We start from the raw sequence: 19,946 nt of genomic DNA on the forward strand, positions 1-19,946 counted from the left end.
TAACTTAGAAATTTTGTTAAAATTTTTGATAAAGTCAAATATCTCTGTTACTATCAAAGCTATTGACTTGAAACTTAAAATACTTATTTACTATCAAAGTCTACACCAGGAGAAACAATCCCCATGACACTGAATTGAATTTTGACAGAATTATGCCCCTTTTTAACTTAGAAATTTTGTTAAAATTTTTGATAAAGTCAAATATCTCTGTTACTATTAAAGCTTTTGACTTGAAACTCAAAATAGTTGTTTACTATCAAAATCTACACCAGGAGAAACAATCCCTATAACTCTGGTTTGAATTTTGACAGAATTATGCCCCTTTTTAACTCAGAATTTTTGTTAAAATTTTTGATTAAGTCAAATATCTCTGTTACTATTAAAGCTTTTGACTTGAAACTCAAAATACTTATTTACTATCAAAGTCTATACCAGGAGACACAATTCTCATAACTATAATTTGAATTTTAACAGAGTTATGCCCCTTTTTAACTTGGATTTTTTTTTTTTTTACTGGCAAAGCTCAAATTCAGAGTCAAGCACTGAGAAAAGTCGAGCGCGCTGTCTTACGGACAGCTCTTGTTTCTTATCATTGTCCGTGTTTCTCTGGATTTTATGCAAGTGTAAACTTGGCAAAATTACTTGCTTATGAATGAAAACTAAAGCTGTGTATGTTTGTTTTACACATTTGTAAGTGATTGCAAAGTTTATGTTGTAAGTAGAATCACAAAAGCCAAGAAAATACTCTGTATAAGTCCAGCTGAATAGATTATCAGTTGCCATGATAAAATAGTTAATTTATCTGTTATACATGTTCCTGTAGTGTAAGTCACATCTTCAGACAGTCACCATATTATTTCTATATCTAGCATATCCAGTTGTTTGAAATTGTAAATTCAGCATGTGTTAGTATTTCTAGCTCACCTGGGCACACAGTACTCAAGTAGCAATATTCTGATCACCCAGTTATCAACTGTCCTCCAGTTTTAAAATGTCATCATTTAGAACCTTGTTTATCGATCAGCCTTTGTGAAACTTACACATATTGTATATGGCCGGAAAATCACAGTCAAGTTTGACAATGATCAAGACTGTAATACCACATTGCTTGAGCAGCCTTCTTGAAACTTGCACAGCATTATTATTATATTGTACCAGATTTATATAGCGCCCTTTTCACGATCAATTTCACGTTCAAAGGCGCTTTACATAGTTCAAATGCAGCCACATAGGGCGCATAATTCGTCCTCTACCAGTACAGACAGAGCGATCTGACCAGAGGGACAGAGTGAGACAAAGCCCCCACGACAGAGAGATCAGAAATCAGGTACAGGCTTGTCCGGCTAACTTAGCCTAGCTCGTTGCGAATAGACAGCCTGGTTGTGTATTACTACAAAGTCGAAGACAAGTTTGATAATGGGTAAAGTTATACCCATAACATAAATTGTTATGCCTCTTGAATGTGTTGGTATTACTATGTTTCACATTGTTAATATGTAAACTGCCTAATTCATCAGCTGTCTTCATAAAATTTACTCAAAATGTAGTACATATTTGTAAGATCTAAATAAAGAGTGTAATTTCTTCAATAGCATCAGCGCCTTTTACTCATAAATATGCTAGAGGCAGTGTGGTTCACATTACTTTTCATGAATCTTGAACTGTATTGGACAGTAAGTGTGGTTCACATTACTTTTCATGAATCTTGAACTGTATTGGACGGTAAGAAATGTTAACCTGAATAGCCTGAAATGCTAGGCATTTGTAAGGCTGAGAGATGTTAATCTGAAGGCTGAGAGATGTTAACCTGAATAGCCTGAAATGCTAGGCATTGGTAAGGCTAAGAAATGTTAACCTGAATAGCCTGAAATGCTAGGCATTTGTAAGGCTGAGAGATGTTAATCTGAAGGCTGAGAGATGTAAACCTGAATAGCCTGAAATGCTAGGCATTGGTAAGGCTGAGAGATGTTAATCTGAATAGCCTGAAATGCTAGGCATTGGTAAGGCTGAGAGATGTTAACCTGAATAGCCTGAAATGCTAGGCATTGGTAATGCTGAGAGATGTTAAGCTGAATATACAGAAGTGCTAGGCATTGGTAAGGCTGAGAGATGTTACCTGAATAGCCTGAAATGCTAGGCATTGGTAAGGCTGAAAGATGTTAACCTGAACAGCCTGAAATGCTAGGCATTGGTAAGGCTGAGAGATGTTAACCTGAATAGCCTGAAGTGCTAGGCATTGGTAAGGCTGAGAGATGTTAACCTGAACAGCCAGAAGTGCTAGGCAGTGGTAAGGCTGAGAGATGTTAACCTGAATAGCCAGAAGTGCTAGGCATTGGTAAGGCTGAGAGATGTTAATCTGAATAGCCAGAAGTGCTAGGCATTGGTAAGGCTGAGAGATGTTAACCTGAATAGCCTGAAGTGCTAGGCATTGGTAAGGCTGAGAGATGTTAATCTGAATAGCCTGAAGTGCTAGGCATTGGTAAGGCTGAGAGATGTTAACCTGAAAAGCCTGAAGTGCTAGGCATTGGTAAGGCTGAGAGATGTTAATCTGAATAGCCAGAAGTGCTAGGCATTGGTAAGGCTGAGAGATGTTAATCTGAATAGCCAGAAGTGCAAGGCATTGGTAAGGCTGAGAGATGTTAACCTGAATAGCCTGAAGTGCTAGGCATTGATAAGGCTGAGAGATGTTAATCTGAATAGCCTGAAGTGCTAGGCATTGGTAAGGCTGGGGGATTATGACTTGAATAGCTTCAAGTGCTAGAGTTTTGTGAGGCTGAATAGCTTGAAATGTTCGGCATTGGTAAGGATAAGAGATGATAACTTGAATAGCTTGGAGTCCTGTGACTGACAAATGTTAACCGAAATAGCTTTAAGTACTAGACATTGGTGTGGTTGAGGGATATTATAATAACCTGAATAACTTGAAGTGCTGGGCATTAGTGAGGCTGAGGGATGTTAACATGAATAGTCTCATGTCCTGGACATTTGTGTGATTGAGGAATATTAAGTGCTGGGCATTTATGAGGCTGGGGGATGTTAACCTGAATAGTCTCATGCCCTGGACATTGGTATGATTGAGGAATATTAAGTGCTAGGCATTGATGAGGCTGAGGGATGTTAAACTGAATAGTCTCATGTCCTGGACATTGGTGTGATTGAGGAATATTAAGTACTGGGCATTGATGAGGCTGAGGGATGTTAACCTGAATAGTCTCATGCCCTGGACATTGGCATGATTGAGGAATATTAAGTGCTGGGCATTGATGAGGCTGAGGGATGTTAACCTGAATTGGCTCATGTCCTGGACATTGGTGTGATTGAGGAATATTAAGTGTTGGGCATTGATGAGGCTGAGGGATGTTAACCTGAATAGTCTCATTTCCCGGACATTGGTGGTGTTGGGCATTGATGAGGCTGAGGGATGTTAACCTGAATAGTCTCATGTCCCAGACATTAGTGTGATTGAGGAATATTAAGTGCTGGGCATTGATGAGACTGAGGGAGGTTAACCTGAATAGTCTCATGTCCTGGACATTGGTGTGATTGAGGAATATTAAGTGCTGAGCATTGATGAGGCTGAGGGATGTTAACCTGAATACGCTCATGTCCTGGACGTTGGTGTGGTTGAGGAATATTAAGTGCTGGGCATTGATGAGGCTGAGGGATGTTAACCTGAATAGTCTCATGTCCTGGACATTGGCATGATTGAGGAATATTAAGTGTTGGGCATTGATGAGGCTGAGGGATGTTAACCTGAATAGTCTCATGTCCTGGACATTGGTGTGATTGAGGAATATTAAGTGCTGGGCATTGATGAGGCTGAGGGATGTTAACCTGAATAGTCTCATGTCCTGGACATTGGTGTGATTGAGGAATATTAAGTGCTGGGCATTGATGAGGCTGAGGGATGTTAACCTGAATAGGCTCATGTCCTGGACGTTGGTGTGGTTGAGGAATATTAAGTGCTGGGCATTGACGAGGCTGAGGGATTTTAACCTGAATAGTCTCTTGTCTTGGACATTGGTGTGATTGAGTAATATTAAGTGCTGGGCATTGACGAGGCTGAGGGATGTTAACCTGAATAGGCTCATGTCCTGGACATTGGTGTGATTGAGGAATATTAAGTGCTGGGCATTGATGAGACTGAGGGATGTTAACCTGAATAGGCTCATGTCCTGGACATTGGTGTGATTGAGGAATATTAAGTGTTGGGCATTGATGAGGCTGAGGGATGTTTACAAGAATAGTTTGAAGTCATGTTGTAAGTTATGTTAACCCAAATAGCAATAAGGGTCCAGTGAAGTGCAAGATGTTTTCATGTATTATTGTATTCAGTTTCAAGTTTCTGACTAAGTTGATTGTATAAGCATGAATTATTTTGATTTCAGGATGTTCCACTAAAGGAGTGTTTAAGCTCACATTATTTGATGACTGAGTACAAACCAGAGCTTATTGATATGTTACTGAGCAAACTGATTCCGACAAATATGAGGTAATTCTTATTCTAACACAACCAGCGAATAACCTACATACAGGTAGAGCGAAATCTATCCCAGGTTATTCCACAATAAACATCTCGCATGCAATGACGTCATTCAATCCAGGTGCGTAGCACGGTCGTAAAAAGTAGATACCATTTTTAGCTTGACTATTCAAAGAATAGTCTAGCTATTCTACTCACCCTGGAGTCGGCGTCGGCATCACACCTTGGTTAAGTTTTGTGTGCAAGTACATACAGCCATCAATTAAAGGCATATAGCTTTGAAACTTACTTTATCTTTTTCTAGGTCAATTACCAACCTCCCTGGGTCAAGTCCCATAACTCTGACATGTATTTTGAGCAAATTATGCCGCCTTTTGGACTTAGAAAATTTTGGTTAAAGTTTTACATGCAAGTTACTATCTCCAAAACTAATGCAGATATTGATTTGAAACTTCACATGTGTCTTTGGGGTTATAAAACTAGTTGATAGCAGCAAGTCCCATAACTCTGACCTTCATTTTGGCCAAATTATGCCCCCTTTTGGACTTAGAAAATTCTGGTTAAAGTTTTGCGTGCAAGTACATACAGCTACTTCTAAAAGGCATATAGATTTGAAACTTATTTTTTCTTTTTCTAGATCAATTACCAACCTCCTTAGGTCAAGTCCCATAACTCTTACCTGTATTTTGGGAAAATTATGCCCCCTTTTAGACTTAGAAAATTTTGGTTAAAGTTTTACATGCAAGTTACTATCTCCAAAACTAATGCAGATATTGATTTGAAACTTCACATGTGTCTTTGTGGTTATAAAACTAGTTGATAGCAGCAAGTCCCATAACTCTGACCTTCATTTTGGCCAAATTATGCCCCATTTTGGACTTAGCAAATTCTGGTTAAAGTTTTGCGTGCAAGTACATACAGCTATTACTAAAAGGCATATAGATTTGAAAGTTATTTTTTTCTTTTTCTAGATCAATTACTAACCTCACTGGATCAAGTCCCATAACTCTTACATGTATTTTGAGCAAATTATTCCCCTTTTTGGACTTAGAAAATCCTGGTTAAAGTTTTGCGTGCAAGTACATACATCTATTACCAATTAGCAATTACTAAAAGGCATATAGATTTGAAACTTTTTTTTTCTTTTTCTAGATCAATAATTATTACCAACCTCACTGGGTCAAGTCCCATAACTCTGGCATGTATTTTGGGCAAATTATGCCCCCTTTTGGACTTTGAAAATTCTGGTTAACGTTTTACATGCGAGTTTCTATCTCCAAAACTAATGCAGATATTGAATTAAAACTTCACATGTGCCTTCGGGGTTATAAAACTAGTTGATAGCAGCAAGTCCCATAACTGATATGCATTTTGGTCAAATTATACCCCCTTTTGAACTTAAAACTCTTTAATATTTAACCTTTTTGGGTAATATTTTCCTGCTTCAGGGACAATATTTCGAATAGTCGAGCTTGGCTGTCTTACGGACAGCTCTTGTTTCTAACACTATTGATACTAGTATGTCATTGTTAGAATCGAAATAATAATTTCCCAAGAGTGATTTATCGTAGAATAACCCGAGTTTTGAGTTCTTATGCGTAAGAATATATCACGAAGGCAGAACTCAAAACTCGGGTTATTCTACGATAAACCACATTTGGCAACTTATTATTTCTTAATTATAATGATTTGAAATATTAATATATTGTTTAATTAAAATATTCTTGTTTTTGATAAAGATTTAGCTAAATCAGTAGTTTTACACAATGAAAGAAATGAAGTTTCAGTAAAATGGTGACATTTTCTGGTTTATTTAATTGTCAGGATTAAAAACATTCCTTTTGTAATTTATTCATTTAATTCATATTCATTTTGGAATAAAATTATAAAGTAAGAGACAAAGTTGTTGGAATTTTCACTTTGTTATATTGTTTGATTTCTGTTGTTGAGAATATTTATATAAGCAATTTCATTGTCAAATAAACTTTGTTGTATGAAGAACTTTTTTCACCATTTCACATTAAACTTGCTGAAAAGAATTTGTTTAAAATTTCAAATTGTAACAGAGTAACTGAATATACACTGTCAGTATAATGCCAAAATTAAAATTCCTTAACAGAAATGAAATTGATATTTACAGAATAGTAACATTTCAAAGAAAGAATTGTTATAAAAGTATTTCAAAACCATAAATTGTGAACTCTTAAAACATTGCATTGAAATGCAAATTGCACAATTTTGAATGCCATTGATTTTAGAAATTTCCATCAGTTTATTCTTTATGGAAACACAAATTAACCATATTTTGATCAAATAATCTTAATATACAGCACCCTAAACATGTAGGTGAATTAATAAGCATTCCAATATTTTATTTTTATAAACATAGGTAAAATACATGTATCAATATTGCATTGGTAAATTCGTTTTCGTTTTCCTATGCCACGTGACTTCAGTTTGCCAATCAAACTACTTGATAACGCATTATAGATAATTTATAAAAACGGAAGATTTATGCAACACTCTGCCTGATTGGACGAGAGTGTCAATTTCTTTCACTCTGTTGACTGTGCTACGCTGAGTGAAATGTAGACAAAGTGTTTATCCTAAACGACGCTGCTCACAGTTTTAAAGCCAACTTTGGCTCAGTATATTTAGCAAGAATATTGATATATCTCAAAATAATAAGTAAGTTTAATAAATATGATAAAAACCTGTTCAAATACCAACATATATCAAATTAAAGAAAGAGCTGAATACGGTCTGCGTATCACATGAATAAGAGTGTGATAAGAGTCTTTTATGTAGAGAAGTGCTTTTTAAAAGATTTTCCTTGTTATAATTGAATTGTCATCTGTATATGAAAAGGTTTCTTGCTTTTGTGACTTATTCAGTTTGCATATTAAAATGAGTACTTGTTTGCTTTGACATATTTGTTACAAATTATTTAACTGATTTGTTATATATGAATATTTTTTTTAGTATTGTATGCAAGTATTGAACTCAGTTGAAATCTGTTTCATTATATATATGCTATATAATGACTGAATCTCATTTTACACTGAAATGAAGGTACGTTGCATACAGTTTATCTATGTGATATAACTACGGTCAAACTTTGCTTATGCGGTCAAAATTTGCTTATGAAACAGAAATATTGAAATAATAACAATTGTATGTTTTGCTTGACCTTCACTTTTTATAGGTGTGACGTCATTGTCCAAAGATTCACGAATAGCGAATATGCATTTGTTAAAGCGGGATCAGTTGGCCTATTTTAGAAATAAATAAATATAATAAATAAAAAAATCCTTTAATTGATTTTTTCTCATGTATTCTGATCAAACTTGATTTGTAGCATCTTTATTAGGCCCGCAGCCAACTTTGTTGAGCTGGGACATTTGACCCCTTTTAGGGGCTGCTAGAGCTAAAACTAGAAATGCCTTTATACAGCGTCTCATGAACAGCTTGGTGGATCTTTGTCATACTTTGTCTGGAGCATCATTATAAGGTCCTCTTCCAAATTTATTTATATAGGAACTTGGGCCCTATTAGGGACCACTATAGCTAAAAGTAGATATGCCTTATTTCGCATTAACCACTAAAATGTAATGGATTTTTATCAAACTCGATGTGTAACAATATCGTAAGGTCTCCAGCTATTTTGTTACAAATGGGAATAGGGACCAATTTAGCTAAAAATATACACGTTTAATGACCTCTTCTCATGAACCGCTTTATGAATCTTCATCGAACTACTGCTGTAATTATTCGTCTAAGGATATACGAAACAAAATTGCAACCCTACGAAACCTTTGCGAAAAATTGAAAGAGAACCATTTAAATTGTTAAAGTGCGGTGTTTAGTTTTGCAATTTGAAAAATGTTAGATGAAAGATGAATGTTAGATGAAAAATTTATAAACTTCTTTCCTTATTACAATTCGCCGACCATCATTTTTAAAGATATTTCTTGTTTAACTATAATTTTGCATGCTACTCTATATTTGACAGAGTGTCTGTTGTTGCTAAGAAGTTTGCTGGTCAGACGGACAAGAAGGAAGAATGGTATGGTACAGAGTACAAGTTGGAACAAATACCACAGGATAAATTGAAGGTTTGGGATTTTTCTAATGTAGATGAGGTATATATTTTCAAGTCGTGAATTTTTTATAGCACTGTCAGTCTCCTTTGAAATGTCTTGTTCACTTTTCAGCATTGTTTGTATGTATGTACCTCTTTTTCCATGATGATTTGGAAACTAAAATATGAAGAAGAATTCATAGGTACTGGAATGGTCAGATTTGATGTGTGGGCACATTGATCTATAAGGTTCAAGGATATGCACATCAGCAGGAAAAGTTCTAGTTTCCATAGTGTCTCTGAGCTACCTGCTAGATACACTTTTGAATCTTCACTTTTTCATGTTGGAAAAATTGTGTTTGCATGTGCCTAACTTACAGAGCTTTGGCAGTAGGAACCAAATGTTGTTTATCAGTACAAAAGGACATTTATTTGTATTTGGTAATTTTTTATAAAGTTAAACAATGTTTAAACATGTTCTCTTAAGCTTTTAAGTACACGTTTAAATATCATAGTGTTATAATTGCTTTTCATTTTTCCTGGAAGTGACTGCTTGAATATCTAGCTTTATAAGAAATTACAAAAATTATTTCAGATGTGGGACACCTGTGGTTTCCATGAAAACCTTAGTTTGCCGGCTGTGAATGAATTTATACCTACAAACTTTGATCTTGTCTCCAGGGAAACAGATGTATGTTCAGTACAAGTATTTCTGTTGTAAGACAGAGGTATTTCAGTTGTAACTTTTCAGATTGAATAATCACTACGGCAGTAGTTATATGTAAAATATGTATGTTTGCAATTAGGGTTGCTACTCTGAAATGTGTAAACTTTGCAAAGATATAGACAGAAGGAGTAGAAATATTGGAGCATAAAATTGCAGATACTGAATATTGGATGTGTTTAGGACATCTTAGTGCTTGCTATTCTTTAACATCACCTTTTTTTCATGGATGTCCAGAAAGAAACTGTTAATAGTAAATACAAAACTTAGATAATACATTCGGATTGCCTTCAAAATAGACTAGCCACAAGACTGATCATAAAGGTATTTCGTAATTTTTTCCTTTTCTTGTCAAATTTCATTTCATGACAAAAGCCAGTCTATTCTAGATGATTTCATTGTGGGATGATGTTAATAATATCATAGGACATAGGATATAGACTGGCTCAGTTCACTACATTGAATCATACAAAATTTATGTAAGACAGAGTCTGCCTTCAAATTTGTTTCATAATTTGAGCTGCGCCATGGGAAAACCAACATAGTGGGTTTGCGACCAGCATGGATCCAGACCAGACTGCGCATCCGCGCAGTCTGGTCAGGCTCCATGCTGTTCGCTTTTAAAGCCTATTGGAATTTGAGAAACTGTTAGCGAACAGCATGGATCCTGACCAGACTGCGCGGATGTGCAGGCTGGTCTGGATCCATGCTGGTCACAAACCCACTATGTTGGTTTTCCCATGGTGCGGCTCATTTACAGTATTTACAAAACAGAACTGAAAAGGTTTCACAGATGTCAGTGTTGCGTTTATAAAATATCTTAAGCCAACCATAGTCTTTGTTCTGTAAAATATGTTTTTGTTGCAGATTTATACTACGGGAACATAATTTCATATTTTTCAGAAGTTTGTAATTATTTTATATTTTTCAGCAAAATTGTGCCCCTGCAATTATACAGGTGAGGAAATTTTAAATATGATATTTTATACTTTTCCAAAAAGGCATATATTTACTACAAGATGACCATATATCTCAAATATTTTACCTTGCAAAGCAACTGCTGTTTTAGATATTACAAAACTTTAGCCAGGCAAAAATGTCTGATTTTGCAGTACATTTAATCCTGTGAAATGATTTTATTTTTTAGGGCTTGAAATTTCGTGGTTTTGGCCACAGGGTATTTCTTGTCATTTGATATGATTTGTGGATTAAACTTTTTGTTGAATGGTGTTTAATTTGTGGATTGATGCAGTCATGAAATCGACCAGAATTAGTTCCCTGCAATATAGATGATTTCACAGTAAACTGGATTTGTTTTAGTTTGAATGATTTTATGTCATTGTTAGCATCATTTTCTTAGACATTGATACACTTTGTTTTAGGACTCGGGAATGACCCGGTTGTGGTTCAAACAAGATGACAAATTCCATCTACCAAAAGCATATGCCAGCTTTGAACTGACAAGGTACAGTTTGTATTTAGGTTATTACAAGTTTATTTTATACAGGATATATTAATGATCTTTATATTTTTTATGCCCTCCTTCAAAGAAGTGTGGGTATATTGCTTTGCATCTCTTGGTCACGTTGGCAGGCCATTGTGTCGGTACATAGAGAGAACGGTTTCCGACCAATAATTTAAGAACCACTTGACCCAGAACCTTCCAATTTGATAGCATGATAGAGCTTATCAAGTAGGTGACCCCTTTATTTTTGGTGGTAAATAGGTCTAAGGTCAAGGTCATAGGGCCATGAAACCTAAAATATTTTCTGCTCAATAACTTGAGAACCACTTTTCCTAGAACCTGCAAACCTAGTAGCATGATTGGGTGATGAAGTAGATGACCCTTAATGTGTTTGGGGTCAAAGGTCACAGGGGCCTGTACCTTGAAAACAATTTCGGCCCAACACTTGACCTAACACCTTCAAAATGATTGAGCATATGAAGTATACGACCCCTATTGTTTTGGGGGTCAATTGTTTAAAGGTCAAAGTCACATGGACCTGAACATTCAATAACGTGGGAACCACTTGACCTAGAACCTTCAAACTTGATAGTTTGATTGGGCTTATGAAATAGATGACCCCTAATTTAGGGGGTGTGGGGTCAGTTGGTCAAAGGTCATGGTCACGGGGATTTGAACCTACATAGTAACTTGAGAATCACCTCACCAGGAGCCTTCAAACTTGATTAGGCTTAATGGAGTAAAAGACCCCTATTGTTTTTTAGGGGTCAGTAAGACAAAGGTCAAGGTCATAGGGGCCTGAACCTTGAAAATAGTTTCCATTCAATAACTTAAGAACCACTGGATCCAGTATCTTCTAACTTGATAGCATGATTAGGTTTATGAAGTAGATGACCCCAATTTTTTTTGGGTTATTAAGTCAACGACATAGTGATCAGGGGACTGGAAAAGGGGTCATACATTTTTCATAAATAGCTCTTGTTCCAGTTTTGTTAGCATTGACTGTCACAGTCACGAAATTCACTGACTGGATCACCTGCTAACAACAGTAAATTCACAGTACTTTTAATCCAATTAGGAAACTTGACTGGAATTTTCTATAGCTTAACTTATTTCCAGTATTTAAAGATAGTCTTGAATTAAATACGAGGCAACCTATGAATTGTCTTCTGCATATCTCTATATTAAATTGCCTGCTCTGGTATCTTTGAATGCTTTCTTGACCATGTGGTTAATGCTGCTAACTTCCGTTTACTTTTCAACATACCAACATGTTAGTGTTATTTGTCATTTCAGTCATCTATATACCAACTTGTTAGTGTTCATTAGCTCATCTGATTTTTTGAAAAAAAAATGATAGAATTATTGTCATCACTTGATCGGTGTCGGCGTCGGCGTCTGCATCGGCGTTGCCTGGTTAAGTTTTATGTTTAGGTCAGCTTTTATCCTAAACTATCAAAGCTATTGCTTTGAAACTTACAACACTTGTTCACCATCATAAGCTAACCATGTACATCAAGAAACATAACTCCATCCTGCTTTTTGCAAGATTTATGGCTCCTTTTGTACTTAGAAAATATCAGATTTCTTGGTTAAGTTTTATGTTTAGGTCAACTTTTCTCCTAAACTATCAAAGCTATTGCTTTGAAACTTGCAACACTTGTTCACTATCATAAGCTGACCCTGTACATCAAGAAACATAACTCCATCCTGCTTTTGCAAGAATTATTGCCCCTTTAGGACTTAGAAAATCAGTTTTCTTGGTTAAGTTTTATGTTTAGGTCAGCTTTTCTCCTAAACAATCAAAGCTATTGCTTTGAAACATGCAACACTTGTTCACCATCATAAGCGGACACTGTACGTCAAGAAACATAACTCCATCCTGCTTTTTGCAAGATTTATGGCTCCTTTTGTACTTAGAAAATATCAGATTTCTTGGTTAAGTTTTATGTTTAGGTCAACTTTTCTCCTAAACTATCAAAGCTATTGCTTTGAAACTTGCAACACTTGTTCACCATCATAAGCTGACCCTGTACATCAAGAAACATAACTCCATCCTGCTTTTGCAAGAATTATTGCTCCTTTTGGACTTAGAAAATCAGATTTCTTGGTTAAGTTTTATGTTTAGGTCAACTTTTCTCCTAAACTATCAAAGCTATTGCTTTAAAACTTGCAACAGTTTTTCACCATCATAAGCAGACACTGTACATCAAGAAACATAACTCTATCCTGCTTTTTGCAGGAATGATGGCCCTTTTTAGACTTAGAAAATCATGGGTAGGACAATATTTCTATTATACAAAAAAATCAGATGAGCGTCAGCACCCGCAAGGCGGTGCTCTTGTTTTCATTCTGCCCCCAGTTGAAAATACGCCCAATACATACCATCATGTAGATGTTAATTTTCATTTCAGTCCTCTGGTGTATATAGACCATCTACATACCAACTTGTCAGTGTTATTTGTTATTTCAGCCCTCTGGTGTATATAGATCCTGTGCATAACAACATATCTGTGTTATTTGTTATTTCAGCCGCCTGCTGTTTATAGACGCTCTACATACCAACGTGTAACTGTTAATTTATATTTCAGCCCCCTGATGTATAAAGACCCTCTACATACCAATATGTAGATGTTAATTTTCTTTCATTTCGGCCCCTTGGTGTATAAAGTCCCTCTACATACCAACATGTTGGTGTTGTTTGTTATTTTAGCCCCCTGGTGTATATAGACCCCCTATATACCAACATGTAGATGTTAATTTTCATTTCAGCCCCTTGCTATATATAGACCCTCTACGTACTAACATATTGGTGTTGTTTGTTTTTCAGCCCCCTGGCGTATATAGACCCTCTATATACCAACATGTTGGTGTTATTTCAGCCTTCTGGTGTATATAGACCCTCAACATACTAACATATTGGTGTTGTTTGTTTTTTCAGCCCCCTGGTGTATATAGACCCTTTGCATACCAACATGGCAGTGTTATTTCAGCCCCCTGGTGTATATAGACCCTCTACATACCAACATGTTGGTGTTATTTGTTATTTCAGCCCTCTGGTGTATATAGACCCTCTACATACCAACATGTCGGTGTTATTTGTTATTTCAGCCCCCTGGTGTATATAGACCCTCTGCATACCAACATGGCAGTGTTATTTGTTATTTCAGCCCCCTGGTGTATATAGACCCTCTACATACCAACATGTCGGTGTTATTTGTTATTTCAGCCCTCTGGTGTATATAGACCCTCTACATACCAACATGTTGGTGTTATTTGTTATTTCAGCCCTCTGGTGTATATAGACCCTCTGCATACCAAAATGGCAGTGTTATTTGTTATTTCAGTCCCCTGGTGTATATTGATCTTCTACATACCAACATGTTGGTGTTATTTGTTATTTCAGCCCCCTGGTGTATATAGACCCTCTACATACCAACATATCGGTGTTATTTGTTATTTCAGCCGCATTGTGTATATAGACCCTCTACATACCAACATGTCGGTGCTATTTGTTATTTCAGCCCCCTTGTGTATATAGACCCTCTACATACCAACATGGCAGTGTTATTTGTGCAGCTGTTCCAGGATTCACTCAATGAGTATGCTTATGATGCAGAACTAGCCGGTTTAAAGTACAATTTAAACAGTACAGCCTATGGAGTAACAGTAAGTTTCTTTTTAATGTTTGCTTAGCCCTTATCATGCTGAACACGATTAATTCTGCCTTTGCGGCCAGTGTAGATTATGATCAGCCTACACATCTGTGCAGTCTGATCATGATCTGCACTGTCTGCCATTCAATCAGTCAGTATATTTTTGGTATTAAAGCATCCCTTTTAATGGTACTGTCAAAATTCAAAGATGGACAAGTTCATTTTAGAAATTCATCAGGCTATGGGTTAAACTAATTTTTTTGTAGCAATGCAAGATTGCTCAAAGATTTTATTTGAATTCTTCTTAACGTGAACTTATAACAAGTACTGGTTTACAAGGGGAGATTGTCAATCCACAAGGGTTAATTTTGAACCTACCAAAAGGGCTATTTCCAACCTCTTCCAGAAGGTGTAGAGGGCACTGGTAAAACTTTACTTTGTGGACAAATTCTTTCATTGAAAGAAGTCATCAGCCTGTCCTCAGTGTAATTTCATTGAGCATTTTAACTTTTTTGTGCTTTGCGTTTTCTACTGATGTAGCATTATAGTTTATAAAATCTTTGTACATTTGATTAGAGTTGCACATTTTGTTGTTGTTATTTCAATACTTTCTCAATATCATACTAATTTGCACAAGTTTTATTAATAAATTCTCCATTCTACATTCATTTTATTGTTAAGAAGAATGCATTTTTGTTTGTATATTTCAGCTGTCAGTGAAAGGTTACAGTGATAAACTGCATGTTCTGCTGAAAAAGATCTTGGAGAAAATGGTCTCCTTCAAGATTGATCCAAAACGTTATCATATTCTCAAGGAACTGGTATGTATATCATTAATTTATACATCATACATCAAGCAGATAGTCTCTCAAGAAGTGAGTGTGTTGAAGGGGGCCAGGGCGGGGGGGGGGGGGGGGGGGGGGGGGACTACTCTATATAGAAGCATCCAAAAACTAAACATTTTTTGAAAAATCTTGCAAATTTTATATGAATAAAAAAGGAGTGTGATAAACTGAAAGAAGTAATTTTCAACAACTTCATTATAATTAATATGTTATATCTGAAAACAAAATTATGAAAGTTCTATGAGGAAGCACTATGAGAATTGGTTAATTATTCAAATTCCTGATTATGACATTTCAGTATGGGCGTAGTCTTAAGAACTTCTATGCTGAACAGCCTCATCAGCATGCTGTGTATTTTACCTCAGTTGTGATGTCAGAACTGTTGTGGACTCAGGTTGAGCTCTTAAACAGTTTGGAAGGTAAGTTTTCAAAAATGTGACTTTTGATGTCTTTACATGCCAATCTTCACCATTGTTTTTCTGATTTCGTTGACAACATCTATGGAGCAGTAACTTGTTAAGCCCATTTTGTGGCTGCTTGTGTAATGGATTTATTATCACAACAACAACAAAGTATTAGTTTTAAACAATTTAATCAAATGTGGATGTCTCTTCTTGTTTTTGGTTAGGAAATGCAACTTGGTTGGTAATGAGACATTTTTTATTCCAAATTTATTTGAGCCGCGCCATGGGAAAACCAACATAGTGGCTTTGCGACCAGCATGGATCCAGACCAGCCTGCGCATCTGCGCAGTCTGGTCAGGATCCATGCTGTTCGCTTTCAAAGACTATTATTATTAGAGAAACCATTAGCGAACAGTATGGATCCTGACCAGACTGCGCGGATGCGCAGGCTGGTCTGGATCCATGCTGGTCGCAAAGCCACTATGTTGGTTTTCTCATGGCATGGCTCATTTGTTTTTTCCTCAGTTGCATCTTGTTGAAATTGAACTTGATATATACATTGTGTTTTTTTTTTCTTTTCTTCAGAGGTTACATTAGAGAAGCTTACAGCATTTCTGCCACAGCTGTTTTCTAAGATGTATATTGAAGGTCTTGTGTATGGGAATATAACGAAACAGGTAAACTTTTGTCCATTTCTTTCTGGAATAGATTTGATTCAAACTTGAAACAGTTCTTCCACACTGCACATTGCTAGTCCACTTGCAGACATTTTCCCCTTTTATACTTAATTAATGTTTTGATATAGTTACCTCTGTCTCTGTTATTACTAAATACAGTTGACACAGACTTAAACTATTGTCCATTATCGTCATCCATATTAAAGTCATTAAATACTCCATTGACAGCCCCAGCTTCCTCACATGTTCCCAGTTTCTGGTCTGGACTATAATTTTAATATGCAAAGGATATTCAGATAACTTAGTACAAACTTTCACTAGAACAAGATGATGCTATCTTTGATCATTGAAGGATGAAATAAAAATGAACAGTTGTATTTCTTTTCCAGTCCGTAACTTCAGTATACATGTTCTGTTGTAAACTGACAATTACTCACAGCACTTCTGTGTGTCCTTACATCACACAGCAAGGACATCTATGTCCTATGGAAACATTCCTAGTCTTCTAATATGTACCGGGGCCTCCGTGGCCGAGTGGTTAAGGTCGCTGACTTCAAATCACTTGCCCCTCATCGATGTGGGTTCGAGCCTCACTCGAGGCGTTGAATTCTTCATGTGAGGAAGCCATCCAGCTGGCTTACGGAAGGTCGGTGGTTCTACCCAGGTGCCCGCTCGTGATGAAATAATGCACGGAGGGGCACCTGGGGTCTTCCTCCACCATCAAAGCTGGAAAGTCGCCATATGACCTATCATGTGTCGGCGCGACGTTAAATCCAACAACATCTAATATGTACCATAATATGTTTAAGAACTAACCTACACATTTTAGGTGAAAAATTGTTTTACTCACAAATCTACTCTGATAGTTACTAATGGAACAAACTTATTGACATAAGATTTTTTCTAGGTATTCTTCTAAATAACCAAAAATGTTGTGCAGAATGTTGTAAACTATTACAACACTTTTGAAATAATGCAGAAAACTTTCATTCTTGCATTTTTTTACCAATATCTTAACTTACTTTCACCCACTTTTATCAGTTTTTCAGTGTCATATATGGGGCATTCCATGAGAAAACCTGTATTAGTGACATGATATAATTATTGCATAATAAGTAGTTTAAAATACTGGAAAATCACTGTTTTTCTTATGTTCATGAAAAATCTAGAAACAACTTTATTGTAACAACGTTATCCAAGGCAAATACAATTTTACCATATTTTACAAATAAATGTTATTTGTGTTGCCATGGCAACGATAATTTCAAAGCATGTATACATCATGAAGACATGGAGGTGTATAGATAAATGGTCCGTCATGAAACCAAAAACATACGGATAAGTTAATTTTCAGAAAAATCATCTTAAACTGTTCTTAATATTCAAATGTATGATGTTTAATAAGTGAGACATATAATATGTTGCATTAATGACTTTAAAAAACACACCATGCATTACGGCGTAATACTGCTTCTGTGACGTTCATAACGTCACGTCTTAAAATGCCTTTGGTGTCTCACTTAAAAGCATTGTAACTCTTGAAATGTTAAAGATAATTACTTCAGATTTTGAGATTTGAAAGGACAAAGGATGTTCCTCATGGATATTTTGTTATCCCAATTTTGATTTTTGTGTCACTAATACAGATTTTCTCATGGAACGGCCCATAATATTATACATTCTATACAAAAATTGGTGGAAATGAGCATGTTAAAAAAATTGACCCTATGTGTGGGCGAGTAGCATTAAAATTATTTATGCCCCCACCTCTGTTGTAGTTGCAAAAGTTGTCATTTGTCTGGGAGAACTAGCAAGTAATAAAAATGCAAGAATATAGTTAGGTTAACTAATTTCTTTAACAGTGCTAAAAGCCACTTTTCATACAATCCAGAAAGTATACATATTTTCAGACAACTTGTCTTGATTGTATATATCTGTAAAAGCATTGCTATTCTTGGGGGACTAACTTCATTTTATGATTGCATTAGTCCACAAAATGTAATCCCAACAAACAAATGTCTGTTTCTGCCAGTAGCTGTTGTCCTGCCTGGTTTTGCTGGCAGCTTGTTTGCAATATTTCAGTAAACATACTCCGTTTTCAGTCTTATTTCAAAATACTGAGATCGTGTGATCTTGGTTTAAAATTGAAATGTTTGTCCATCATGCTTTCACAATGTAACTGAGATTATTTGCTTTTTTCAGTCAGTCAGGATTCTCAATGTTTTGTAACATAACAGAATTGGGTTTGTTTAAATCAAATATGATACATTTTTTTGCTCATAAGTACAAGTTTTAGCAAAAATGTAAAAAATGTGAAAAAAAAACACAAAAAAACATGAATTATGCTTGTGTTTCAAAAGATAGTTTTCAACATGAACTGTTCATATTTCTCTTTTGCCAGTATTTCATCTTTCTTACTTGATACAGTGACCAAGATACCATAATTTTGTTTGTAGAAATCAGTAGAGATGACCGAGTTGATAGAGAACATACTGAGAGAGCAGGTCTCCACCAAGGAATTGTTGCCCAGTCAGCGCAGACGTCTTAGAGAGATACAGCTTCCTGATGGTATGTGGTTAACTTTAGCCAAGAAATGGGAACATTAACAGATATAATTTTCAGTAAATTATAATTGCTTTAGTTAGTGATCAGAAAATCTGATTACTGCAGATTCAGTAATATTCTCATTATTTTCGTAAGTGCTCATGATTAGAGCAACACTCATGAATAATTAGCTGTGATATGATGACATACAGTGAATTCTTAAATTCTTTTTTTTGTGAGTATCTAACCATGAAATAAAACCTGACATGAAAATTATTCAATCTACAGTATTATTATTATAGTTTGTGGTTGGGAGATGTTTATAGAATGTAGCCATTTTTTCACACTTTAAATTTTGTTTACTCTGTAATTCAAGTTTGATATTTTCAGTTCAAATACGAGGGGCGTTCAGTATGTAATGTTACTCTGTATGTAGTTCCGTAACCGCTTATCATTTTTAGATGCGGTTTTTGGCACATTATAGAGCAATTAATTGGCAACACAATGCTTTACAAGAGCCATGTTAGACATGGCCAATCCCCACGCCGGGCATATTATAATTGAAGGCTAAAGTTCCTGGCAAGTTAGTGTCTGAAAGTATTAATATTTTGGGGAAAGCTTTGAAGAACCGTTCAGTTGTGGTCCACATCACATGTTGTACCTCAGAAAAGTGGTCTTGTTTTTTCCCTATAGTCACTTATAAAACTGTTACAATATAAGTTATTTATAGTAACAACTAAGGGAAGTTAATAAAAAAAAAAAAAAAAAACATACACAAAAATCTTTACCAGGTAGAGATTGGTCAAAATACACCTCAAAATTGGATGTAGCATGCATGTTGTACTACAGAAAAGTGGTCTCGATTTTCCCTACGACTAGTAATGAAAAGTTACAATAATAGCTATTTAAAGTAACAACAAAGGGAAGTAATTCTAAAGAACGGAACTGCGCATGACACTTCGTCTTATGATGGTGTATATTTGTGCCAAGTTACATCAAAACCCTCCATGCATGAAGAAGAAATGCTTCGGACAAAGTCATTCTTGTATCTGACCATTGGCCTCTAA

The 19,946-nt window shown here is 35.8% G+C and overlaps 1 protein-coding gene across 1 annotated transcript in view; it reads left to right on the top strand.

Moving 5' to 3' along the window:
- The window catches only part of LOC123546540 (insulin-degrading enzyme-like), a 109,848-nt gene that overhangs the window by 28,819 nt on the left and 61,083 nt on the right, over window positions 1-19,946 (top strand). The window contains exons 13-22 of the mRNA XM_045332906.2: window positions 4,389-4,492; window positions 8,496-8,598; window positions 9,160-9,255; window positions 10,220-10,246; window positions 10,671-10,753; window positions 14,278-14,422; window positions 15,120-15,230; window positions 15,553-15,673; window positions 16,244-16,335; window positions 18,792-18,903. Coding sequence (XP_045188841.2) covers window positions 4,389-4,492; window positions 8,496-8,598; window positions 9,160-9,255; window positions 10,220-10,246; window positions 10,671-10,753; window positions 14,278-14,422; window positions 15,120-15,230; window positions 15,553-15,673; window positions 16,244-16,335; window positions 18,792-18,903 — 994 coding nt within the window. The remainder of the gene's footprint in view (window positions 1-4,388; window positions 4,493-8,495; window positions 8,599-9,159; window positions 9,256-10,219; window positions 10,247-10,670; window positions 10,754-14,277; window positions 14,423-15,119; window positions 15,231-15,552; window positions 15,674-16,243; window positions 16,336-18,791; window positions 18,904-19,946) is intronic.

Source organism: Mercenaria mercenaria, chromosome 9 (genome assembly GCF_021730395.1).
Source record: "Mercenaria mercenaria strain notata chromosome 9, MADL_Memer_1, whole genome shotgun sequence".
NCBI lineage: Eukaryota > Metazoa > Mollusca > Bivalvia > Venerida > Veneridae > Mercenaria > Mercenaria mercenaria.